The following is a 27,825-nucleotide window of genomic DNA, read 5'->3' as shown; positions in this document are numbered from 1 at the left end:
GAGAGAATGAAAATGAACAGTAGACCAAAACATTGAGGAAAATATTTTCTTTAAAAAGGCGCTGAAGGTTACCTCCCATGATAAGAACACCAACCTCACAGTCTTTTTGGAAAAAAAAAAAAGACTTACTTTTTTTCCAAATATTATTCTAAATATGTGTTTTACAGACAAAGGTCACTATGAATCAAAAACATTCTACAGAAGAAAGCATTTTTTATAGACACTGGAAATAATTTTAATAAAAATTCCATATTTATCTAGATGTGGCTATGTTCCATAGGAAGATTTTTAGCAACCAAAGTGCAAAGACAACATGACTGTGGCTTTTCTTGCCACACAAAATACTGACAATCTCCCCTTATAGCCTACTCTTAATTGTGAACTGGGACGCCAAATAGATGGCATGTGACTTTTAGAAGTAGGGCTCCAATGGACGAGGGGAAGGGGGGTCAAGCAACAGAACGAATTCAACTGAAACACAAACCAGCTTTGACCCCAACCAAATCCAAAGTCCAGCCAGGAGCCCATCAGAGATCAACTCAAGTTGTAGTATCACTTTTACAAGGTTATGCCACTTAACACTATTAAACCTAATCAATCCGAATCAAAGCTAAGCACACCCCCATCGCTAGTTCTGTCCTCGTCCTATCCCATTTTTATGAAGGCTCCACGTTACAGCTTAGTTCATACGGGGGAAGGGGACCTCCAAGTCCTCAGAAGGAGCCGTCCTACATCCTCTGTCCCACTTTTCTTTACCCTGCCCTCCCACCTCCCACCCCGAGATACCAGAGTCTTACCAAAGAGGTGTGGCTTGTCATTGTCTCAAGGAAATTAGTTCTAAATAATGCCAGAGAAAGATCAGTCCATGAGCAGCATTCGGTTTTAAGCCAGAGGGATGGGTCCACTCCAGCCTCCCTCCCCCGCAAAATCACAATGAACTCCATAATTCTCCCTTCTACCACTATAAAGATCTCCCATCTAGAAGCTCCCAACAATGACAGCACAAGGTGTTGATATTACATTACCGGAGGAGAAAGAGAGGGAGATATATATAGTTTTAATAAAACCCCCGTGCACAATTAAGCTTGATTAAAAGCCTGGAGAATGCTAAAAGTAGTAATGAGTACAAGAGGCTGAGGAGAGAAGGTGCGGCCTTCCTTGCAGTCAGTAAATGCTGGCAAGCAACAGGACACGGGGCTTCACTTGAGCATTGGAGAAGCAAAGAAGTTGCCTTGTCGTCCTAGGTTGGTGGCAGATTTGCTTTTGCTCCCAAATCTACAGAGAATGAACCGAAAAAGCATTCCATGAAAAGTAGGTAAATAAACAACTCTAACATTACTCAGTATTATCAGCTAAAATTAGGAAACCCTCAACAACTATTCTGCAAACTACTTTTTGTCGTCTGCGATGAGAGAGGGGAAACAAAACCCTTAGACCCTTTTCAAAAAGGGATCCTTATGGCTCCAGGTTACTTTTAAAGGCTTGGGACGCCTGGGTGGCTCAGTTGGTTAAGCAGCTGCCTTCGGCTCAGGTCATGATCCCAGCATCCTGGGATCGAGTCCCACATCGGGCTCCTTGCCCCGCAGGGAGCTTGCCTCTCCCTCTGACTCTGCCTGCCACTCTGCCTGTGCTCTCTCTCTCTCTGACAAATAAATAAATAAAATCTTAAAAAAAAAAAAAATAAATAAAGGCTAGCTGCTAGCTGAAGGCCTCATCCAATTTCCCCTTCAGTAAGCTTCGGTATGCTGGGAAGAGTTCAGTTCCCAGGCCGGGCAGTTCCACTTACCTGGGCGTGTTTTTGGTGAGGGTGGAGCGCACTCTCTGTGACAGGGAACTAGATGAAGGAGTCTTGAGGAGCTGATGCTCAGGAGTGGTCACCGGCCCCAGTAAACTCACTTCAATCAAAGTTGAGAGATATTTTTAAGGGAAGGGCAAAAAGAAAAGCACCCTTGTGGGTGGCCAGTTTTTAAGCCAAATACCCCGTGAAGCCCTTAAGAGCTAAGGTTAAAGACCCAAGCAAAGTCCCAGAGATCATTTTTGTCATCGTCTATAACAGATCAGTACATCTTCTATGCAGGCAACTGCTCAATGAACAGCTGACATATGCTTCCTGATTTAAGCCATTCTCAAACTCCAGCATTCACAAATCTAATGTCTGACCACCCGATTCTTACCTACATTAGGAAAAAACAACATTCTTTCTTAAAAAGGATCTTGCAAATATGAGAGGTCTGGTCTCCAATGCCAGTAAAGTTGGAAGAAACCAACTTCAAACATTTTTGCTGGCAATACAAATTGGCAAAGCCTTTAAGAAATCAAGTTGGTAAAACAAAAAAATGTTCCAAGCCCTTTAATTCAGCAGTTCCCACTCCTGGGAATTTAACAGTGGGGGAAACAGGATATATTCCTATAATGCTGATGTCAGCATTATTAGTAACTATGGAAAATTCAAAAATAACATCAATTTCTAATAGAACATGTTAAAGTAAATTCCTGTTTACAACCATAAAGATGATAAAATTATATAGTAACAAAAAAAGTTCTTGCAGTATGTTAAGTGAAAGAAGATCAAATTATATCTGAATTGTTATTCTATTTCTAAAATACCCGTATGTAGAAGAAATAGGAGAACCACGTTCCATTCAAGTGAAAAAAAGTCAGGATAGTAGAGCTATAAATTTTCTTTTAATGTTAGAATCCTCATAATGAATTTAATTTTTGAATTCCAAACAGCTCTAGCAAAGGGAGGGAGAGGGTACATGGCCAAAACCGGAGAGGGAATCAGGTCCCTTAGGAAACACAACTTGGGCCTCACCTTTAATATCCGGCGTCTGTGGTGTTGAAAAGGCATTTGAGTTTTCAATGACATGTATGGGGTCAATGTTCTCTTGTTCCACCATCATGAACTGACTCCAGTATTCCAGGGGCAGGGAAAGCAGGCGCTCTACCACCTAAACAGCCACCAAACAGGTTAGTGCACTTCCAAAGCTCAGGGCTTACCTCTTCCCACACCCATATCTCCACATATATATATACACACACACAAACACACACACATACACATATATATCTTTTATATACATATATGCACATTCCAAAGCTCAGGGCTTACCTCTTTGCGCTTTCTCATGTTATCACGTCACATGAGAGAGATATATATGTATCTCTCTCCACATATAGATCTTTTGTGTGTATGTATATATACAAAGGGCACTTGCTTACCTTGGGCTGACGCTTGATGTCCTGCAACATTACCACTGGATCTGGATTGGGCACAGCATGGGCAACTATGGTAGGCCCAAAGACTTTAGCCAGATTGGCCACGTCCATTTTAGTGTTTGGACTCTGAGCCACTCTAAGATAAAGAGCATTTAATTAGAAGACTTGCTCTTCCACTTAAACACAGACCAAAAAAAAAAAAAAGATCTATCAGAAAACATTTCACCCTTCACATTCCCTCTCTAACACCCAACCCACATTATGTTCCCCATGGCAAATTCCCAAACTCCCAGAAGTGAGTTTCTGCTGTACTCACCTCTGCAAGTGAATCATGAGGAAAGCTAATGTGTCCCTGTTGGGCTGGGGCAGTTCACCAACAGCCTGGTACATGGCAGCTATGCTGTTGTCCTCATCTGTGATTTCTGTAAATGAAAAGAAAACACCAAGAGGCCTAGACTTCTTTCCCTTGACAGCGTGCTTCCAAGTGATCGACCACAAAGTCTCATCTATACAGTAAGCTTCTGGAACTTCTGATGAGGTTCATGACTGCATTAAACTCCAGTTTCATTAACAAGCAGGACACTGGCCCACAGCTCAATATTAGAAATCAGAACCTTTAAAAAAAAATCAGCTCCTGCAGTTAGGGAAAGCAGCTAGCAACCCACGTGCCGGGAAGGCAGGCACACAACTGCAGCGGCTGCAATTACAAGAAGGTGTTCGTTTATTAACCGTGGTCAGGGGCCTACTATGGACCAGGTACTATTCTAAGGGCTCAGGTAAAGCAGAACTAAACAAAGACTTTACCTCAAGGAACTCACATTCTACTGGAGGAATTAGTCAAAAAGCAAGTAGTAGGTAGTGCTACATAGTAGAAGCTAGAAAGTAATGGGTGGACTTATTTTAGACAAGGTGGTCAGGAAATGTGTTTCTGAGGACAAGGTACCCGAAAAGAAACCTGAAAGAAATAAAGGAGCAAATCATGCAAATACATTCAAGGCTGAGACAATAACAAATTCAATAGTCTTGAGTGGGGAGTAAGCTTGGTTATACTCTGAGAACTGCAAGCATTCCAGCGCATCAGGGGAAGAGAGAAAGAAGGGAAGGGTGTTGAGAGAAACGATGCTAGAGATGTAACAGGAGCCGAATCCTACAGGTGGGGTCTTTGGGGCCATGTGAAGGACTGGTGGGTTTTATTCTGAGTGTGATGGGAAGTCACTGGGGAATACTAAGGACAGAAGAGACTTCATCTAATTTAAATTTTAGAAGGACCCCTCTAGATACTGTTTGAGGATCATAGTATAGAGGGCTGAGAATATAAAGAGGAAAATCAGTAGGTTCTTTCGTCATTCCAGGATGAGAGATGTCAAGAGTGGTAATAGTAGGAGTGGCAAATTTCAATTTTAAGATAAATTTTACAAGAGCTTTGCTGACAAGATTTGTTAATGGATTAAATGTGTGGGAATTGGCTCCAAGTTCAAAAGGACAGCCCTAAACTCGACCTAAAACAACAAAAAACCCCATCAGCACCCATAGTTTAGACAGGAAGAGGACAAGCACCAAGAACACGGATACATTCTTCCCTCAGAGCACGTGCGCGTCCACACAGGCACAAGCACTGTACTGGGCGGCACACGCAAGAGTCAAACATTCCTGCCCCTGGGGGACTCACATTAGAGTATAAGATCTACTCTTACCTGCTGCTTCCATGAAAGTCTTGTTTAGCCGAAAAGTCAGAAGGGGTTCTTTGAGGTTTCGGAGGAAGTCCTTCAGGAGGCTACAGACAGCGTGGATGTCATCCACTTTGCTGAGGAGGGGTACGGTTTTCACTCTGAGGAACTTCTCTTTCAGCTCTCTCACTGTCCGGTCACAGCCAGAGATCCGGTACAGGCCTGTCTGTTATCGAGGGGACACTTCCAGTTACAAATTGATTATTAACAAAAACAACAAATCCACACTCTCTGAAGGTGTGTATATATATATATATATATATATATTATATATATATATTTTTTTTTTTTTTAAAGGGAGAGTTGGGGGCGAAGTGTGGTGGGCAGGAGCAGGGCAAAAGGAGAGGGAGAGAGAACCTTTAGTAGTCTCCATGCTGGCCTCAGAGCCGGACATGTGCTCTGGCTCACAACCCTGAGATCAGGACCTGAGCCAGTATCAAGAGTTGGGTGGCTTAACTGAGCCACCCAGGCGCCCCTGAAGGTTGACTCTTACCTCAGTCAGCCCTCTCTGCTCAATCTCATTTACGCAATGGACAACAATGGAGGGGATCATTGGAGAAGTCTGAGACACATAATCTGCTAGCAATCCCTGAAAAGGGAGAGTTTTAAATTATTATTTATACCACTTAGACCAGCAAATCAAGGTGAGTAGGAAGAACCATCCCCAAACTAATACTCAGACTGGGACATCATGTCTACTTTTAAATTCCTATTCCCAAAGCATATATTAGAACAGAGATTCTCAGCTATATTTTTCCTACAACCACAACAGGACTGATTTATGGTCACATATACATACTCTTGCATGAACAAGTAATAAGACCACTAGCTACAACTCTGCCCCCGCTTGTCCTCTACTCAAGGGCTTCAGAAAGCAAGCAATAATGAGATTACAGGTATGGGCTTTAATATGAACTAATTATTCTTAAAAAAAAAAAAAAAAACCCTTTTTTAACCCTTTAATTATTCTTAGTAAGAAAAATTATTTAACACAACTCACAGTTGATCGGGACACAAACTATCTGTAGGGGAGAACTCCATGGTTCTCTATCAGAGTAAAGAAAATCTGTAACCAATTACGTGCACGAATAAGAACTATTAAGATTAAAGAAAAGTAGCATTTGATTTGCTAGGGGCTCGGAAGCAGCAGCATAATCAATTCATTCTGAATCTTGTTAATATTGTTCATATAATAAATACTTAATAGATTGAATCAGTTTTTAGAAATAAGCAATCTAATCTTAATAGCTTAGTATAGGATACTTCTTTTTTTTTTTTTTTTTTAATATTTTATTTATTTTTTGACAGAGAGAGATCACAAGTAGGCAGAGAGGCAGGTAGAGGGAGAGGGAGGAAGCAGGCTCCCCGCCGAGCAGAGAGCCCGATGTGGGGCTCGATCCCAGGACCCTGAGACAATGACCTGAGCCAAAGGCAGAGGCTTAACCCACTGAGCCACCCAGGCGCCCAGTATAGGATACTTCTAACATAAAAGGAGGTACATTCACAGATGAAATTACACGATGGATGGAATTTCTGTCAAGATAATTCACTGGACAGAGCCAGGAGGACAACATGGACTGGACATGAACTGGTAATCACAGAAGTTGAGTGATAGGAACCAGGGGTCAGTCATCCTAATCTCTCTACTTCAGCACATGTTTGGAATTTTATAAAACAGGAATAGGATGTGGAGGGGAAGGAAAAGATGAGGAGGAAAGGAAGGGGAAGGGGGAGGGAAGAAGGAGGAAGGAAAGGAGGGAGAGAGGATGAGTAGGGAAGATGGGAGAAGGTCAAAGGAGGGAAGGGAAGAGAAATCTGGTGTAGAAAAGTTACTAAACAGACAAACCCAAGCAGGACTCGGCTGCGAGTTAACATTTTATCATTTCTCTTCATCATTTGTGTTAAAACTATGCTTGACATCACTAATTTTATTATAAAAACTGACATTAAGCTTTGAAAAAGGTAAAGAAGTCATAATACAAGGACAGACCCCATAGGTCCTACCTCTCCAATCTTGACAGGTGTTCCTATCAGAGTAGGAATGCAGGGAAGGGGACAGCGGTCCCGACATTCTGGATGAGAGACCACACGACAGTCGCGGCACTTCAGAGATAGCTTGCCAAATTTTATCCGTTTTCCACATGGAACACAAGATTCAGGTTTAATAACCTGAGGACAAGAGGACAGAAATAACAGAGGGGTCTGAATTAGAAAATTACCATCATCAACAACCAGCATTTTTTAAGCACTTAGTATGTGCCAAGCAACTTCCTAATCCCTTTACACATGCTTGTGTAATTCTCACAATAATCCTATAACATGGGTTTTGATCTTTAAGGAAAGGCAAAAGTGCTGTGTAATTTGCGTAAGGTCACCCAGCTGGAAGGCGGCAGTGTACAATGGTGGAAAGAACCTGTTGATGAGGAGCCATAAAAACTCTTAAAACATGTTAACTGTGCCACTTACTGTTCTGTGGCTCAGACAAGGCAGTTAACTCTTCTGAACCTCAGTCAGGTTGCTTGGGTTTATATGAGGGAATCCAATGAGACAAAGGTAAAGTGTGCTATATCCAACCATACTACATAAATATGTATCACTAAAAAGCATAAGCAATTGCTTCTGTTTAAAAGCTGCTTTAACGTAATATATTCACAGAATGCAAAGATATACACATCCTCTGTAACCAGTAGTTAGCTCTGAGGAGTGGAACTGAAAGAAGGAGATCTGACATTTAACTTTCTAACACTAAATTATTTAAATCTGTTCCTGGTATGTATTACTTTCACAATCAAAAAGTTAAGTGTGGGGGCGCCTGGGTGGCTCAGTTGGTTAAGCAACTGCTTTCGGCTCAGGTCACGGTCTTGGAGTCCCAGGATCGAGTCCCGCATCGGGCTCCCAGCTCCATGGGGAGTCTGCTTCTCTCTCTGACCTTCTCGCCTCTCATGCTCTCTCTCACTGTCTCTCTCTCAAATAAATAAATAAAATCTTTAAAAAAAAAAAAAAAAAAGTTAAGTGTGCCCGAAAGAAGACAGAACGATCACAGATCTACCGTCTTAGAGACAAAGTCATGCAGGCGCATCCCTCCATTGCTCTGTGGAGTGCCAGAACTCTCTGTCTCAGTCCTTGGCTCCAGAGGCCTGTTGCTCAAGGTGGAGTCACTATTCCAAGGTTGTAATGTACCTAGAAAACAAGTAACTTTAAGCTTCTTAATATTTTGTTCCTTTTGAATTTTAACCCCAATTTTAATGTAACTGGTAAACAACCAGTAATTTGTAACCATAATCAGAAGCAACTACAATGGCTATGCAGAAAAATCAGTTCAAGAATAATAAGTTAATAATGGGGCCCCTGGGTGGCTTTGTCGGTTGAGCATCTGACTCTTGATTTCAGGCTCAGGTCATGATTCATGGTTCGTGGTACCAAGCTCTGCATGGGCTCGATGCTCATCAGGGAGTCTGCTTGAAGATCCTCTCCCTCTGCCTCTCCTTTCCCAAATAAATAACATATTAAGTGTGAGTGGCACAGACCAGGCCAGCAATCCAAAGGTAGAATATGACAGTGTTCTGGCCTCCAGTAAGCAACAGCAAGAAACTACCCACAATATCCAATCCCTGCCTCAAAGGGTTCTAAAAAGCCAAGTGTCCCTGAATTTTACCAGTTGTTTTACACAGGCAATTTAGCTATAAACTCGGTGGACCTGTTTTCCTTCGGCTTCTCGTCCAATATGGCACAGTCTCAATTGTGGACACAGCTTCGATGGGCCCGCCATCATTGGGAACAGTCACTGTAGTTTTTGCAACTATGGATTCATTCCCCTGAAACAAAAGCAAAAATGAGGGAAGGACAAACAAGTGAACATAATATCCCTACCACTATAAGGTAATTTTGGAGTGGCTGAAAAATTCCTGAATCTTGGTCAGGATTTATGGCCCAAGCTCAAAAAAACTCAATTGAAACCTCATACTTTAGAACAGAAATATAGGTCACAGGGGCATACACAACAATAAAATAAGAATCAAATATAAAGCTGACAGTTGTTTACTCAATCAGAGTGATTCCATTCATATGGATGATAAGGATCCTATTATTACATAGAAAAACTCACCAAATCTCTCTCTCAAAATAACATTGCAGCATTGACTCAGGATTCTTATTTATTTATTTGTTTGTTTGTTTGAGAGAGAGAGAGACAGACAGAGTACAAGCTGGGGGGAGTAAGGCTTGGGGGTGGCACTGAAGAGGAGGGAAAGGGACAAGGAGACTCCCCACTGAGCAAGGAGCCCAATTCGGGCCTGAACCCAGGACCCTGACATCATGACCTGAGCTAAAGTCAAATGCTTAACTGACTCAGCCACCCTGGCGCCCTTGACTTAGCATTTTTAATGGTTGGGGCCACTAACCTCTGATGTGTTCACAACCACAATTCTCTTGGCCTATTCTTACCTGGTCTACTGTGGAGCCAATGGAACGAGTCTTCTTTACAGGTCCTGGGGGACCATCAATGAACTGTCGGCTACTAGAGCGCTGGAAAGGAGACAAAGATCAAGAAGTTCAGCGTCATAGAAGATCTGAAGCACAGAAGATAAAATTATTCCATTGGACAACTTGGGTGCAAGTCCTGGATACCAGGGCTATTGTAAATAATAATATGCTTTCTCTAATTCTTTTTCCACATGAAGCTTAAGTTGTACCAACACAAAAATGCCCTCAGTGCCCTTAAAGAAACAAACAAGCTTTGGAAAAATTTAGGTGACAGCACCAGAAACAGTAGAGGTGTAATCCTATCCAAGGACAATATGTCTTTGGACACATATTAAATACCCTAAACAAGCACACACAGACACAGCTTGGCATATCCCATTATACACACATTTCATCTGAAAATTATATTAGAGTACAAAGTCCTGCATAAAAATTCCTATGACAACTCAAAACAAACTCAAGTATATCCTTTTCCACTCCAGAGGCAGCCAGAACAGTGAACTAGGACGAGACTGTCCGGAGTTACTACCTCGAGGATCCTCCATAATGACCCGCAGCAGGAATTTACTTGTAATAGGTGTTTAACAATGGTTAGAGCTACATGTTAGGAATGCTGTATCATGGAAAATTTTCTAGAGAAAACTCCTTTATTGTAATTTTGTAAAAACAACAAAAACTAAACAAAACCATACATACCCTCTTTTCTCTCTTCTTCAGTTTGAAAGTCTTTACCAAAGAAGAATCCCAATCCTGTTGACAATTATAATGTATTAATTTCTGTGGTGAGGCAAAAACCCCAGACAGGAATTTTTGTGGAAATAAGTTTACAGAGAACCATAAAGGCTTTTTGAGTCAGACTGCCTAACTTATAATTTGGGGAGAGGGTGAAGGGAGGGTCTCAGGTGCTGTAGCTATGGAACTACAGTAAGTTAACTTGCTTTCTTTCCAAAATTGAAGCTATTATAATAGAGTCAGGAGTCAATACCACAGAGGCAAGAAAAGGTTAAAGAATCAACTTCTGTCGTGATTATCTCCAGCTCCTGGTTCTTTATTTCTGACTATTTCTGTAATTAGTTGTAGAACTCACAGAATCTCAGGCACTATACTGATCAGGTTAGATGTCTTTCTTACTCTTAAGGGACTGCTATCTAATCAGACGTTCTGTACAATGTAACCGCTTAAAAAGTTCTAGTCCAGGTTTTATATTTCTCAAACATCCCTCTTCCTTGGGCCCCAACAAAGACATTCACCCCTGAAGAATTCCATTTTTTACCATAGTCTAGTTTCATTTCACTTATTTTAACCATTTACATTCATGTGACTTCCTTACTCCTGAAAATCCCTGAAAACACAAAACCCAGAAACAGTAGTACAGAGCAAATGGTAGCTTAGCTAACTGAAATCTCTACAATTCCTGGTCAAGTAATTTAATTTAGCTACTGATTATTTGATTCAGTTTGGGTTACAACAGATACACCATAAGTAGGTCTAGGTCCAAAATCAGCTATTAAAACATTCTAGTTTTATCATATACATAAACTCCATACCTATTCATATCATTCCTTGTTTCAAAAAGGGGATACTTACTATTTATATCTGTAAAATGGCAATGATTTCCCCAAACACTGATTTGGGACAGAACACTCCTAGCCTACGTAACAAGTAGTCACCACTTGTTTCACTATCAGAAAACCAACCACAAATAACCTCCTGATTTATTGCTTTGTTGCTAGTTTTCAGCCGGGAAAACAGGAAAGATACACAAACCAATAAACCATCAAAGTTTGAACATCAAAGACTGAGATATCAGGAGATGACTTTTATACAGAAACACCACCATAAGTTAAGAAAAGGGTGCTGCCCCACAAAAGCGGGGTAGCAAGAAGTTTAGACCAGTCAACCATTATTGAACAAAGCATTACAGAGTGCCTAGAAACTTTGTTAGTCTTCTGGCTGAAGTTCCAGAGCACTGGTTTCCTTCTAATTATGAAGTATGACTAAGTTTTCTTCAAGAACCAAACTAATTCTGAAATAACGCACAAGTCTATTCTCTCCAAGAGCAGCAAATAAACCCTGCCTGGGTAGAATCTTGCTAATTTTTTTTTTTTTTATTGCTAGCTAGGGCTTTTTAATAAGCCAAGATACAGTCAATTAGCAAATGCAGCTCACAGATCCGTTAAATAAATTTAACCTCATCCCAAATCCTGAGTTCTATATTCTCACTTCCAGAAACTAAATATATAAGCCAGTCTCTTATAGCCTGTGTGGATTTTTATTTTAAAATGCGAGCTCAGGGGCGCCTGAGCAGTACAGTTGGTTTGGCGTCTGACTCTTGATTTTGGCTCAGGTCGTGACCTCAGGGTCCTGCAATCAGCCCGGCTGCATCTGGCTCCACACTCAGGGCAGAGTCTGCTTGAAGACACTTCCTCTCCCTCTGCCACTCCCCTGCACCAGGCACTCTCTTGCTCTCCCTCATCGGTAAATACAATCTTTAAATAAATTAACTAGGGACGCCTGGGTGGCTCAGTTGGTTAAGCAGCTGCCTTCGGCTCAGGTCATGATCCTAGCGTCCTGGGATCGAGTCCCACATCGGGCTCCTTGCTCCACGGGGAGCCTGCTTCTCCCTCTGACTCTGCCCTCCACTCTGTCTGCCTGTGCTCGCTTTAACTCGCGCTCTATCTCTGACAAATAAATAAATAAAATCTTTAAAAAAATAAATAAATAAATAAATAAATTAACTAATTAATAAAATAAAATAAAATGCTAGCTCAGAATCTGTAATACATCAACAAACAAAACAGCAATAAAGGAATTCCAGAAGACAGGACAGGAGAGAGAGCCCTGAGGGAGCAGGGGTAAGAAAAATAAACAATCCTCAGAGATCAATCATTTATTACCAGTGATTCGTCAGTCTTATCAAAGCTGATATCTGATAAAATGGAACCAGATTCATCAATAGTTGATAATCTAGATGAGAGAAACAACACAGTATTAGATACAGAAGACCGTGGCAAGTAAAACGCATGAATGCCCAGAATGAGTCGCATTGGTCACGTAACACCAGCAATTTCATAGCAGTGCCTTCCTATGGAGACAACTACAAGTTCAAAGCCTAGCCATGGTGGCTGCTTGCAGTGGTTTCCATGGGAGAGAGCGGCTGAGAGTTTCCATGCGTGCGTGAGGGCACACGCAGCACAGCTGCTTTTTTGGCAAAGACCTCCTAACAGCAGTTGAAAGTTACAGACAGGAGCAGGGGTGCTACTCCTCGCAGAAAAGGCTACTAGAAATTCACAGGCACAAGACTGAAGTTTAATCTGATCCCAATTGTGGTTGCTTTCTACAAGAAAGAGTGTTACCCAGCATCAGCTTTTGAAGAAATTAAGCCCATATATTTTCTCAGTTATAAAGATTCCCCATAAAACAACCAGGCAACAAAATAAATAGCTGGAAGAGTGCTGACCTTTCTCTCCATACTGTATTGGGGATGTTAAATTTAAAGCCTGGTAGAGACAATTTTAAATAGTGATGCAGTAGAACCAAAATTATTGTCTGGTCTTGACTCACAGAAGGCCTTCTAAACCAGAAGAGCTACAAGAGCTACAAGAGCTCTCTGGAGAGTAAATGCTGAAAGTATTGCTGAACTGCCACTTTCACCTTTAGGTTTCTTAGCAATGAGTGGGATTAGTTACTGACGTGCAATTTTGCATCAACATCAAAATTTTACCCATGGTGAAACAATTATCCTAAGGAAAGATCAAAAACAAAAGAAGATAAAAGAAATCAGGAGGCCCCTGTGCCTATGCCTTTATTTCCCACCCACCCTTCCTCCGAAGTCTTTTTCTGCTTTATTCAGCACACATTCCAGAAGCAGTCTATTTAAGAGTTCAGATAACAAGAACTTCTGACAGCTGCGCTGCTCGTGATCAGATAACAACAGACACGGCTTCCCCACCTTTTGTTCCCAGCATTGCCGCTGGACGGCTGGCCTCTGTTGAGAAAAGCCAGAGCTGATTTTTGCTCCTCGCTTAGTTGAATGCTGCCAGATGTGTCACACATGAGCATCTCTCGAATCAGCTGAATCTGTCTTTCCTGCAGACCAAAGCAGAGTAAAACATCCTAACTAACCAGGGGAGAAAGCTTCACCTCAAATTTATGGGACGGGCAGACCAGAAAACATTAAAATACAGCATTATGCAAATGAGCCTTCAGGAAGGCTGCTACACCGATAGCATATTAATTCACATCAAGCCCAGATTGTGTCTCTGATTTCTGACTGGCAAAATGAACTCCATCCAGAATAGTGGGCTTTCTGCTACAAGACTTTTGGGTCAAGGGGCTAATCCCAGACGGTATTGCAAAATGAGAGTCCCAAAACAGAATTTCGCATAGGAAAAACAATTATTGGCTTCCTCTATGGATCAAAGCAGCCACCCACCTTTCTAAAGGGTGGAGCGAAATGTATTAAAATGGATACAAAGCTGTGACACACTGGAACCAGTCAATTTGAGCTTACTGAGGCATTTAACACTGTACCAAGATGGATTAGTGGCTCCTCGTAAAGGCTTTCCTTTGTACCATGACCCACCCTGGTACACCAAAATGATAGTGTTCCATGTTAGTCACATTGCTCAACTGGCTGACTACATCTCGCCCCTTCCCCTGAATTAGGAGCAGTAATGATGGAAAACCTTAGAGTTGTCTTGTCTGTCTAAATAACAAATACTAGCTATTGACAAAAGGATGAGGGTGTTCTGGGTGGCATGAGAGATAGCCAACATCTTGTGACAGATCAAGCATGCTAGGAATTCCCTAATTTTAATTCTTTAAAAATCCTCAACTGAAATCTATAAAGTCATAGTTTTAAGTCAAGAAGAGAAAAAATATTAAATTTCAGCCTATGAAGGACAGGATTCCTATGCTGCAATTTCAGCTTCAATTAAGGCCAACTTGTCAATGGACAGGCTGCTTTTAGTTCTTTAATGTGGAAGAAGAAACTCAGTATAACTGGGGGGTGGAAACAGGACCAGATGATGCTGGCCCTCCCCTCACTGGCTCGGCTCTAGCATAGAGAACAATACACACCAGCTTCTCGCAGTCAGCCTCAGCTCGCTGTCTCCGTTTGATCTCGACATCCACCTGATTGCGTGCGTGCTTCAGTTTAACATCCAGAGCACTACGCTCAGTCTCTGCTTTCATCAAAAGATCCTTGTACTTCCCCAGCTCGTGGTCTGTTCTCTGCCACTTTTTACGGAAATCCTCAAAGTCCTTTGCCAACTGGATGAATTCTGAGGAAAGGGGGAAACTTCAATAACTCCAGCACCAAACACAGTACTAAGGCTCTAATGACTGAGTCCTCTAGTTAGTTTTCCTCCAAGTATATAATGAAGGGACCAGCTAAACTCTCGGCAAAGCCAGCTGAAAATAACCAGGAGCAGATCCTGGATATTCGTTCATCACCCTGCATGGCAGCCTTGTGGAGAGCAATTCCTGTTTCGATAGGCCACCTCCCTTGGCTTGGCCAGTGGCATCTGCTATGGAATAAGTAACTCATTAGTCACCTGGCTCCAGATGTAATACCAACACTGAAAGCTCCTGAACAGAAGGCAATCAAAGGGGGATACCTCTGGGGCAGCTGTCACGCACCAGGACAGTTACAGCTATAAAACAAAAACAGCCTCCTTTCAAGTCACGCACTGCTGCGCCAAAGAGACGTTAAACAGCAAATTCAAATATAACTGCTGTAATATGCTCCAGTAGTTGTAGATTAATAATATAGATGTCCGGGCCTACAATTCCATTCAACTATATAATTATACAAATATTGATTTGAAAGTAAAGAGCCAATTTGCTAGTGTTGTTTAACACTGCCCTGAAGGGTGTATAAACATTTCAATGGGAAAGACACAGTAAGAACAGATCATACTAAGCTAAGGTGAGTCACTGATGGCGGAATATGGACTCTTTCCACATGTCTGCAGAGAGAGCATCACTTTCAGTGCCGTGCCCGGAAGCATGATAACCCTGGCGGCATTCATGCTTGCCACCTGCTGTTGGCAAAGACTGTTCTACACTTCCTATTTTCTCGTTACCTTCGATCTAGCTCTAGGCTTCACTCCACACCACCTTCACGGAGGAAGTTCCCAAGGTGTACATCTGCTGCTGGCCAAACTAACCCAGTTTACAGCTGAAACTAGGCCACAGGCACACAAAGCTTGCAGATTCTTGGGTAGTAAGGGCACTTTTCTTATTTCAATTTAACCTAAGAGCATAGAAGCAATGAATATAGTGCTCTTTCCAGTCTTAATAATTTGACTAAACTTCAAACTTACAAATTACAATGCCAATTCAATCTCGAGAAAGCAAGTCTTACACATAAAGACACTTTAGTTTGTAACAAACAAAAGGTTTTAGCAGAACAGGATATTATGACCTCATTATCTTAGAGAATGCAACTTTGAAAGCTAAATGTACACACACACACACACACACACACACACACACACACATATATATATGTATATATGGCTACAATTCAAATAGCTCTAAACAGTGTGTTTGTTTTGTTTAAAACACATCAATTTTTTCCTTCTTAATTTAAAGAAAAAGAAAACAACATATCCTTTTGCCAAATTAACTATTTCAACAATGTAGAGTCACAACATTTTTTTTTTTTTTTTTTTTTTTTTTATTTTATTATTTATTTGACAGAGAGAGATCACAAGTAGACAGAGAGGCAGGCAGAGAGAGAGAGAGGGAAGCAGGCTCCCCGCAGAGCAGAGAGCCCGATGCGGGACTCGATCCCAGGACCCCGAGATCATGACCTGAGCCGAAGGCAGTGGCTTAACCCACTGAGCCACCCAGGCGCCCCACAACATTTTTTTTTTAAAGAGCTGATTCTTTGCCATGTTCACTCTGGCAATTCATCAAATACTGCACTTATGATTTGTGTACTTTTCTGACGTATGTAATAGTACTTCAATTTCAAAAAATAAAGAACAAGAAATACACTTTTCAACCACACATCTAAAACTTTCTAGCTCCACACTGTGGTCAATTAAATGTTTCTAAATATAGTGCTGTATACACTATATTTATATACACTCAAATATCTACTGAATTGAAAAACAATTTTGAGAATGAAAAGATTTCCACTGGACCTAGTTTTGCTCACTTCTTTGTTCCTTCAAACACTCCTTTTTTTTTTTTTAAGATTTTATTTATTTATTTGAAAGAGAGAGCATGAGCAGCAGGGAGGGATGAGGCAGAGGGAGAAGCAGACTCCCTGCTGAGCAGGGAGCCCAATGTGGGGCTCCATCCCAGGACCCAGGACCCAGGACCTGAGCCACTCAGGCACTCCAAGGACACTCCTTCTTGATAAATCTTATTAAATTTGGGTTTTAATCGCTATTCATTGTTAATTGGTATATATTACAAGTCTAACTGAATTGGACGATGGAACTCAAACCAAAAAAAGTATCAGTTCATTTCCAGGAAAGAGTTCCTATTTTAATAGTATGAATGATTCAATTACTAGTTCAACTTGTTTTATGCTAGACCAAAACCAGAATATTTGCATACCTAAAATATTACTTATGTATAATTCTGTTATGAATTAAGTTTGCTAGGATGGGTCAAAACAGCATATTAGATCATCAGAAAAATTCTGATATAGGAGATCAATAAACAGAGCATTTTCAGGGTCAGTTTGTGAATCATGATTCCAACTTGGTACTAGCCCCCATCATGAAGTACATATTCAAAAGATTTTTTTTCTAAGATTTTATTTATTTAGGGGAGGGGGTGGGGAGTTAGGTGAGCCTGGTGGTGGGTATTAAGAAGGGCACGTATTGCATGGAGCACTGGGTGTGTTGCAAAAACAATGAATCTTGGAACACTGAAAAAGTAAAATAAAATTTAAAAAGATGTTATTTGAGAGAGAGAGAGCATGAGTAGGGGGAGAGGGAGAAGGAGAAGCAGACTCCCCGTTGAGCAGGGAATCCAATGTGGGGCTTGATCCCGGGACTCAAGGATCATGACCTGAGCCGAAGGCAGAGGCTTAACCAACTGAGCCACCCAGGAGCCCCTTCAAAAGATTAATTAACTTCAAATTACCTCCTTTAAAAAGTTATGTATATTAAACTATGAAATGCATCTATCAAAAAGGAATGAAGGGGGGTGCCTGGGTGTCTCGGTTGGTTAAGCATCTGCCTTTAGCTCAGGTCATGATCCCAGGGTCCTGGGATTGAGCCCCACATTGGCTCTCTGCTCTGTGGGAGGCCTGCTTCTCCCTCTCCTGACTGTCACTCCCGACTGTCTGCTTGCGCTCTCTCTGTCAAATAAATAAAATATTAATTTAAAAAAAAAAAGGAATTAAGGGAAATTTCCTTAAAACAAATTGAGGATAATCTCTGATTCATTAAAAACAAAACAAGCAAACAAACAACAACAACAAAAATGGAGGATTTGGTTCATAGTTCAGCAAATAGATTAAAACCATCCCAGAGATCTTGGTTTTCTCGGCTCACTCCTCCTGGGACCTTTGCACAGGCTCTTCCTTTTGTTTCCCCACCACTCTCTAAGCTTCTTAGAAAGGGGAAGGGGAAGGGCACTGGGTCTCTTTTCTCTCCAGTGCCTTGTAGCACACAGTAGGCACTTAAATATCCATTGAACAAATAAATGAAAAATTGCTGTTCAGATCAAATTTAAACTCCAGGCGTCCAAGCCCACCTCACCAGTCTATTCAAACTTGACCTCCCACCACTACACAATACTCTTTCTTGTCCCTGCTCCCAGAACAGACCCATGCTTATTTCTGCCTTCTCCCTTGTGATCAAGCTGTGTACTCCAAACACAATGCTCTACCTACACTCTTCTTTATGTATCCATTCTTCTAGTCCCATCTGTTCTATAAATCCCTTCCTAATCTGTTTGTTCCACATTACATTTTTCTATACTTCCCAAAAGCACATATTTTCATACTTGTATTATCTTGTTTCATAAGAAATCGATCTCTGAAACTTAAATACCATGATCTTCTTGAAGAAAGGCATCAAGCCATAGACACTGTAGTATCACCTACTGTAGACAGCATAACACAAACCCAGCATTGTTTTGTCACACAACAGATACCTGATAAATATTAAGTTATATTTATTCCCAATTTACACAGCAACAACATAAAAAAAAGTTTTGGGCAGCTCACAATAAAATAATAGAAGATAAAAACAATGTAGACCAGGGAAATCAAAGATAAGGTTATTAAAGTCATTTTATTTTAATATTAACCTTCATTTTGATCTTTCAGGAACCCTGGACTTAGCTAAAAACAAAACATGAACAAACCTATACAAAAAGGAGAGAGAAGAATGAAGTGACTGATGAAAGACTAGAATAAGGAGTCAGGATACTTAACCATGCAAGGAATTCCTAGGATCAAAGAAGAGGACAGAGACTGAGATGGTTGTAGAAAGGAGATTCCAGTCTAGAAAACATAAACCTACTCCATGTCCTCAAAGCCAACATTCCAAGTTAGAGATATGGAGAGGAAGGCAAAACATGCCTCTATTTTATAATGGGAATCAATGGGAAGATAGAAATGTATTTATAAAATAAGGATACCTATAAGAATATCTAAATTCTTTTGGCATAATTACTTCCAAAGTATTTTCACAACTAACTAGTATCTCGTTTTTATCCCCAAATGCTCACAGCACTCCCACAAAGATAAAGACACTTGAATTCCTATTTTACAGATGGAGAAACAGACACAAAAATAAGTTAAAAGCCAACACTGGTTACTGAGACTCCAAACTTCAGATTCTTCCCTCTCCTCCACATCCTATCCTCCTCGTAGAGCTCTCATTATCACAGTCTCTTCTACCCATTTCCCCTTATTTCCAGCTTCACAAACACCACTCTAGTTAGGGCTCCTGCTGCCTAACAACATTCTCATTGGTCTCCCAGGCTCCCCCTCCACCAGGGTCATCTTCCAAGAACTCTGATTATGCCACTCCCCCCTTATTCCTACTCCCTTCTCAGCCCCACCCCCGCTTGCCTCCACCCTAAATGCCCTCTTTCATCTGTGTCTGTTGGGATCTCCATTATGGTGCCACCCTACTTTTATCCATGAAGCCATTTTAGTCAGTCATCCCTTTCCCTCAACTCAACATGTGCTAGATGCTGTATTAGATTCTTGCTAAATATTTGCTGAATGAGCCTGAATTTTAAGATCTCTCATTCAATACTCTTCCCTGCACTGGGCTCCAAAGCAATCCATCTTCTGAGATGATGTGACCTCAAAGAGGAGCCTAATTAGCATGCCATCATGGTTACTGAGCTGGCATCAAATGATAAGGTCATGCAACAGCTATTAAGAAAGAGAAAATAGAATATTGTCTTAAAAGGCCTGTAACTGGATAAGAGCTATTAAAAACATCAAATTAAAGAAAATGCTGAATGGCATAAGCAGGACACCACACTAAGTACTGTGAAGATCTAAAAACTAAATAAATAAATAAAGCTTAGAGAGACAGTTCTTACTTCACTTTTATATCAATGAGGCTGACTTAAGAGCAACACTTACTAAAGTAGGTATTAATGAAAATCTCAAATGGAAGACGATGGCAACTCAAAGAAAAGCTGAGAAAAAATAAATCCTTAGATCACTTAAGTCAGGGCCATCAGCCCCCCCTTCTTCACGCTTCCACTTCCCAGTCCACCATTCTCTCAACCACCTCCTTTTTCTCTCCAACTCTCTACCCAGTTTCAATCCCCTCTTACTAAAAATCAAATCCATGAAATAGGTGAAAGCAGATGAACAGTCCCTTCTTCAAAAAGAAATTATGACATGTTTTTCCTCTTCAACTGAAAATGTTTTATAGTACAGAGGGAAAGCCAGGATAAAAAATACAACAACTACTCTAAAGAAAGAAGCAACATCCTTGGAACTTCAGATTTTGCCCAGTTCTTGGTGTGAAAGTGAAATTGGCAACTAATGCCAAGTAGTCAATGGAAAGAGACTCTTGATAATGAAAGAAATCTGGGGATACCCACTTAAGAACAACTATAGGAAAAAAGTGACCAGCTACAATGAGTGTCCATTAAGTTCCAACTATGAATAAGTGACCATCATTTTCTTTTTAGGAAGCCCAAATGAAAACAATTTTAAGATTGGAACACACGTCAGCTTTGCAGAAAACCCAGATCTGAAAGCTGTTTTTTCTTTTCACACAGGCCAGCTCAGGATGACTTACGGAGTTCATTTCCTTCGCTGAGAATCTCCACCCGGCGTACAAGCTGCTCAAACAGATTCCGCAAATTCAGCATCGTCGTATCCATCTTTCTGCCAAGAAATCAAATATACATTAGGGGTCCTGCCTTCTTCCCCAGACAAAAGATTCAGTAGCAATCCATTACAGCCATCAGTGACTAACATCTGGACTCTTCCATTTGTAGCTACCATTATAAGGATCTCAAGCCAACAATCGGTGTTTTGTATGATCTTTATTACAAAAACAAAGTTGGAATGTTTAATGTTATTTGCAAATCAGAAAAGCATTTCAGACCTCCAAATATAACACCCCCTTCCTGCCTACTTCTTTTCCTCCAGTCTGCAGGCACTCTGGAGCTGTGAGGAAAGCAATTAAGGACAAGCATGTCAGTTGATTACTAGGTGACCAACTATAATATGTGGCTCTTAGTCTATTGATTAACACAATACTTTTGCCACTTTAATCCTTCTGGACTTTGAAGACCTTCAATGTAACTTAAAAGGTTTATTTTTAATTTCATTTTTAGCTAGTATCCCTATTGCAACTGCCTTTTAAAACGCAGGACATGGTCAGCACATTTCCTACCAACAGCCCAGATGACGTCACACGAGTGATTAAGTGAGGAAATCGCCAGCTCAGCAGCACAAGAATTATTTCTGTAATGCAGGGCTCTCTGCTGGACTGTGTGCAGGGACTATGTCTAATAAATTTATACTAAGTATAGGCAAAGGATTATGTTGTACCACATTCTGGCATCAAGAAGACAATACACCACCTTCACAGTTAGAAGGGCAAAGGAAAAAAATCATTTGCTACTGTGTTCTGTATGGTGAATTTCAGACTTCATATTCCCCCCAAAGCCCTGCTGATATTACATTAAAAACAGTGTCCTTACAATCAGTTTTGTTCTGAATAGACTTTAACTGGGAACACTTTGAGGAAATAAGATCTTAACTTAACAGACGAGAAAAAAAAAGACATCAACTGGACGTTACAAAAATTATCAAGGAAATGAAATAAAAAAATAAATTTCATTTGAAAACTGAATGTCCTTAAAAATACCATTTAAGGATTCTTGTGTTTCTCCAAATCACCCCTCAACATTCTAGTCTATGTCCTTATTTCATGCATCTAAATAAAATTTAGAACTCTTTTATGGGGCGCCTAGATGGCTCCATCGGTTAAGTATCTGTCTTTGGCTCAGGTCATGATCCCAGAGTCCTGGGACTGAGCCCCAGGCCAGGCTCCCTGCTCAGCAGGGAGTCTGCTTCTCCCTCTCCCTCTGCCTGTGCGTCTGCCTACTTGTCCTCTTTCTCTCTTTCTCTCTCTGTCAAATAAATAAATAATTTTTTTAAAAATTAACTCTTTATGAAGGTTTAGTGATTTTACAATGTTTATAAGATTGTACCATAAGCTATGAGGATGGGACAGGGTTAAAAAAAAAAAAAAAACCACAAAGGACAAAGGAATATATAAACATAAGATATTTTCTACTAAATGCTACAGAGTTATTCATTTGTACTCAAATGATGATTGGCCTAATAGCCAATCATTGCCTCCAAGCTTGGAGGCAACATATACCTGAATCAGGGCCGGAAACCAAGATTTTCAAATGGCAATGTATCTGTTCCAAGCTACATAATCACAGCAAGCTGCTAAGCAACCAGACTAACAAATGTATTACAAAGATCTTTCTCTAAACTAAGAACAAAACTAAAAGAATAGCATTAAAACTGGCAGGAGGCGATCTGGAAGCTGTGGAGATGCCCATGGATTTCCCAGTATGACAAACCAGGCACAGATACCCAAATGCTACAGGGGCAGGAGCAGGGATTTCAGTAGTTTATTCAAATGATGATTTCCTTTGGCTCCAGTAAAAATGGGAAGAGACTGATCGGGTTAAATGTAGGGCACTGATTTCCTTTATCTCAGCAGTCATCTATACATTCTGAGACTCAAAGTCAGTGAACTCCGCACATAGGAAAATTTCTAACTGCCCAAGAGTGCAGAAAAGTAAGATTTCACAGTGCAACTAGAGTTTTAAAAACTGGTTGTTTAAAAAAAAAGAAGAAGAAGAAGAAGAAGAAGAAGAAGGTTTGATGTTTTAAATGACAATACAGCAACCTGATCCTTTGTCCCCTTTAAAAGAAATCTTCACATTTTCTCAAGTTCCTCTAGCCCACTATTCTTCTCCACTCTTTGTACATACCACTCCCTAGAGTGAGGGTTGTGGGGAGGTATAGGCTCTTGAAAACACAGCCAGATTCGTCAAAAGACTAAAGACACAGAGAACCTACCCGGAGACCTTTCCTCATCATAGCAACGTAGCAACGGTTATCTCATACAACTACCTCCACCTACGTTATTGTCCAAATGTGAATCCTGGTACCCAGGGGGCAGTTGTTTAACTCTCCGTGCTCTGCTATGAAATAGAAGTAACCCTCAACTGTCAGATCATCATAGTCTGCAGATTTAGTTTTAGGAAGCATTTATGGTTTTCTATGCTTCCCTCTCAATACCAGATATTCCCTAAAATTCAATCCTCTAATCTCTCAAAGAAGTTACCAAACTATCCCAAGTTAGTCATCTCCAGATGATCACCCATCATCTCCAGCCTCCCTCCTAACCACCGTCCTACAGCTCTTAAAGCTCTTAATTCGACTGGGATGCCCTAGAGGTGAAGCCTGATCCTGAGACTTGGTTCTATCCCTCCCCATCACATATATCAGCAACCACTCTACCCACTAACCTACTCTACCAACTCCCAATTTTGATTTCCTTATCATTCACGCAGTTCCAAACCTCAGAATCATCTTCAGTTACTCCCTTTCTGATAAGTACGATCACCATACCTGTGATCGTACTCTTCTCTCATGTTCTCTATCCAGCCCCTAATCACGGGCAGGCTCGCCATCATTCACTTCAACTGATGCTTCCCCCACTGCTTTGCTCAGTTGGCACTCAAGACACATACACTTTGCACTCACATTTCTACCCTATATCCCAGGTAGGCTGTACATGTGAGAGAAATCTTACCTTTGGTACAACTGTATCACGCACACAAACACTCAATATTTAAAAATAAATATTTGATGGGGTGCCTGGCTGGCTCAGTCAATAGAGCATGTGACTCTTGATCTCAGGGTCATGAGTGGGAGCCTCACACTGGGCGTAGAGTTTACTAAATAAGTAAATAAATGATAAATGGAAATCAGAGAACACACACCAATGAGTCTACTGTCAAAAGAATTTCCATTCTACCTGAACATCAGTGCATAATATAGATGAAAACTTAAACAACAGTTTAAAAAAAGGAGGGGTGGCTTGGACAGAAGCCCTGGGATAAAGTTTCAGTTCTTCTATTTGTTAGTATAACCCGGAGTAAGTCAGATTCTGAGACTCATTTATAAATGGGAACAGTAACACTTGGCCTACTGATCTCACAGAATAGCATCAATTCACATAGATTAAAGTTTTATAATGTAAAAATTGAACCTTATAGAGGGTATGACATTTTTTTGTTGTTGTTGTTTTGGTCTGATAGTTGTTATTTACATTTTACCACAGTGATTACCAAATCATAGCTGGAACCCAGACCAAGAAGAGTGGAGAAGACAGCAAAATTTGACCAGGTCTAGGCTCTTTAGCAGGCTGTCTTACATGAGGCTTGTAGCATCTGAAAATAGCTTTTCCTCTAACACAGGTTTACTTAGGGTAATCCAAAAACGGCACTAGCAAAATATAATCCTCTTCTCTTTATACACCAGGGGACCATGTATTTTTATTAATGTTCTATAGAAGTGACATTCAGGAATTATTTATAGATGACAAAAATATCTTTCTACATCAGTACTAACTCTGATATCACAGCCAAACTGTAACTCAAAAAGCTAACATTTACTCATCCTATTCAATGTCAATTAAAAACGATGTTAATTTTCCTGTTGGGTCACATTTTCACTCACAAGAACACTCCTTTATTTCTCCCCCTTTATTATTTAGCTCCAGAGCTAGGAGATACACTAATGTGAAAGGAAACAAAAACAAAGTCATATTGTAGTACATTGCTTTGCAGCTGTAAAACAGCTGTCACTTTTCACTATGGAGGCAGCTGCCTTTTGGGAAAGCTGAAATGATCCCTGTGTGTAGCAAGGAAATCAGTTTGTGGAGCACTTTAAACAAAAAGGTGCTAGAGAATCTCAGCTGTTATTGATGAGAAGCCCCAGAGGTGGAGAAGTCACTATATTACAGATTCCCAATCTGTGAGTATCCCTGAGGGAGCAATTTCACATCACCAGGAAAGAGTCTCAGCTTGATGTGATTGCTCTGAGTCCCCAATTTAATTTCAATCACCCAGCCAAGAGACAGACATCGTCCTTCAGAATAACAGACTATTACAGATCTTAACTGCAGAGTATCCTGGGAAAAGTCTCTATCCTCTTCTTCCTCCTAGAAACAACATTATTAAGAGACCTATACATCATGCCTTAGACGCATCAAGGGTATTAAATATTGTAAGACAAAGCAATGGAAGGTTGAGTTTTTCGGGAAAGAGTTTTAATGAAAAATATTCTCACGAACATTACTAAATCTGGAGAGTCCCAAGAATTCAGCAATACAGGTTTTCCACTGCCAAAGAAAATCATTTCCTAAGACAGTCTCAATACTATAAGATTCTTTCATATGAAAGCACTGTGGAGCAATTCTTTTTCCCAGATGTCCAGCTTTTGCTTTAATGTATCAGAAGTCTCTATACAACTGGCAGACAGAAGGAATATCCTGAAACCAAATGCTATTATGAACAAATGAATTACAGAAAGAGTAAACAGAATGTTCTCAATCCAGCGTGAATGAAGACTAAAATAAAAAGACGAATTGAACTATTATTTCTCAAAAAATTATTACCAGTTTTAGTATACTAAGTCCTCCTTTTTTCCTTCTTATACTGTGGATTCTTACCATTCTGCAGTGTTCCATTCTTCAAGATCTAGTGTCTTACCAATTCACTAAAACATTCCCTAACAATTTCAGTCCAAAATTATCTCTATTACCGATAACATTCATTTGGCAGATATAAAACATTGTTTCATACTATGGAATTTTCCAAGTTCAAAAAAATTAATGTTTTTTAATAGTGAAACTAAAATCTCATCACCCTAAACAATTACATGCATCTCATTATCTAATCTTTGCCCATTATATATTGATATCTTTGTAATATTGCAATCATAGATTGATATGTTTGTGTTTTGCTTTTCTCCATCATGATTCCATTAAGTTACAGAAAGTTAATTAACAGTTATTTAACCATTGTCTTCTTTGGATATTAATGTAATTTTCATTTACATCTACCTGGAATCTCCTGCATGGTCACTCCCTCATCTCCTTCAGGGATTTATTCAAATGTCATTTTCTCATTGATGTCTTTCCTAACTATCCAATTTTCAATTGCAGACTTTACCCCCCTACACTTCTCTGCTTTATCTTCCTCCAAAGCACTTGTCTTCACCTAACATACCCATATATTAACTTGTTTATTGTCTGCCTCCCCAACAGTTTAAGTTTCAAGAATGCACAGATTTTTGTCTGTTTTGTTCACTGCTGAGCCCCTGTACTCAGAACAGGCCTGCCATTTGGCAAATGATTAAAAGACATTCACCAAATGAATGAATTGAACATCACTGTAAACAGGTTTTTCCTTTAGGTGGCTGTATTCCTTAGAACTGGTTTCCAAGGCTGGGATTACTATATCATAGGGTAAAAGCCTCTTAAAGTTCTTGATAAATACAGCCAAAATATTTTCTAAAAGGGCTATAATAATGTACACTATACTCAATAGTGCAAAGGCCTACTAGACTCACCATAGTTATCTTAAGTTCTATCAGCCCCCCCAAAAGTGCAAGCTCCTTTACGGCTAAATAAGATTGTATTATATTGGGGTGCCTGGGTGGCTCAGTGGGTTAAAGCCTCTGCCTTCAGCTCAGGTCATGATCCCAGGGTCCTAGGATTGAGTCCCGCATTGGGCTCTCCGCTCAGCGGGGAGCCTGCTTCCTCCTCTCTCTCTGCCTGCTTCTCTGCCTACTTGTGATCTCCGTCTGTCAAATAAATAAATAAAACCTTAAAAAAAAAAAGATTGTATTTTATTTATATTATGCACTAAGTACCTGTTGAGTGATTAAGCTATAGGAAAGGCGCCTTCTCTCTAAACACTTTCAATAACTCGAAAAGTTCACCCCACACATTCAAGAGAATGATAATAACATTTCTTTAATTTAAAAAAAAAAAAAAAAAAGCTTATCTTCTCACCCACCACACGTTGCTGAACACTCTCTCCGCCTACGGAACGAAATTCAGTGACGAGAAACAAACGTGAAATTCTAAAAGTAACGCCTCCTTGTTCCTAAGGCTAAGAATTCGGATGGGACGAGCAAGATGTCATTGCCTCGGCCAGCCTACCTGGATACACACAGTCCAGAAGGGAGGGAGGCTCCACTTCAAGCCGCCCGGCCTCTCAAACACCGGGGTTTCTCCCTTCCAAAACTCCGTGCCCCTCGGAAGAGAATAGGGGCATTACCCCACCCACTCCCAAACTCTGTGTCTAAGTCAAAGTCACTTCTTGGGGGTGGAAGGAACCACCTGTCCAAGCCATCACCTCAAAACCACCTGTCTCGCCCTGTCCAAGCCATCACCACAAAAACACAGCTAGGAGAAGAAAGCCCTCCACTCCCAGCCACCGCCCATTCGGGCCGCTGCCTCCCCGGGCCGGTGGAGACCTCCTAGAAGAGAGATTGTAGGTACCGATCTTCTCCCTGAACCCGCGGTGGCCGCGGCTCACCACCTCGGACACTCTCCTCCCACCACACACCTAGAGTCAGACGCACCTGTTCTCGCAGCCTCTAGCGCCCACCTGGCCGGGCCCGCCTGGACCCACTTGAGCCGCCTTCCACTTACTTCCCTCCGCGCCTCACCCAACGGCAGAGCAGCACCGCGCTTCCAGCTCGGGTTTGAAATCCTGCACCAACCAATCACAGAGAAATTTATTCCTCCCGCGCTGTCCCTCTACGCTGCGACGCACGCAAAACCGCCACAGGGTGGGGCGGGGCCAGAACTGAGCATGCGCATGCCGA

The 27,825-nt window shown here is 40.9% G+C and overlaps 1 protein-coding gene across 3 annotated transcripts; it reads right to left on the bottom strand.

Moving 5' to 3' along the window:
• Positions 1-32: 32 nt before the first annotated feature.
• On the bottom strand, positions 33-27,724 carry RACGAP1 (Rac GTPase activating protein 1). Of its 3 annotated transcripts, XM_045073115.1 has the most exons (18): positions 27,580-27,724; positions 23,735-23,879; positions 20,681-20,769; positions 14,511-14,713; positions 13,381-13,517; positions 12,326-12,395; positions 10,125-10,178; positions 9,390-9,470; positions 8,644-8,761; positions 7,996-8,126; positions 6,951-7,115; positions 5,440-5,535; positions 4,914-5,112; positions 3,536-3,641; positions 3,223-3,355; positions 2,816-2,951; positions 1,787-1,895; positions 33-1,275 (listed from the first exon to the last, which is right to left on the bottom strand). In XM_045073115.1, the coding sequence occupies exons 3-18, from the start codon at positions 20,763-20,765 to the stop codon at positions 1,200-1,202; spliced, it is 1,899 nt and encodes a 632-aa protein (XP_044929050.1). In that variant the 5' UTR covers positions 20,766-20,769; positions 23,735-23,879; positions 27,580-27,724; the 3' UTR covers positions 33-1,199. The 3 variants fall into 3 exon arrangements, with proteins under 3 accessions (XP_044929050.1, XP_044929048.1, XP_044929049.1); XM_045073113.1 differs by lacking the exon at positions 23,735-23,879; XM_045073114.1 differs by lacking the exon at positions 23,735-23,879 and having other exon boundaries at positions 20,681-20,765.
• Positions 27,725-27,825: the final 101 nt, after the last annotated feature.

This window comes from Mustela putorius, unplaced genomic scaffold (genome assembly GCF_011764305.1).
Source record: "Mustela putorius furo isolate JIRA1106 unplaced genomic scaffold, ASM1176430v1.1 tig00537227_pilon_pilon_pilon, whole genome shotgun sequence".
NCBI classification, from domain to species: Eukaryota; Metazoa; Chordata; class Mammalia; order Carnivora; family Mustelidae; genus Mustela; species Mustela putorius.
The sequence above is the reverse complement of the archived record's forward strand: the minus strand, read 5'-3'. Positions and strand labels throughout refer to the sequence as shown.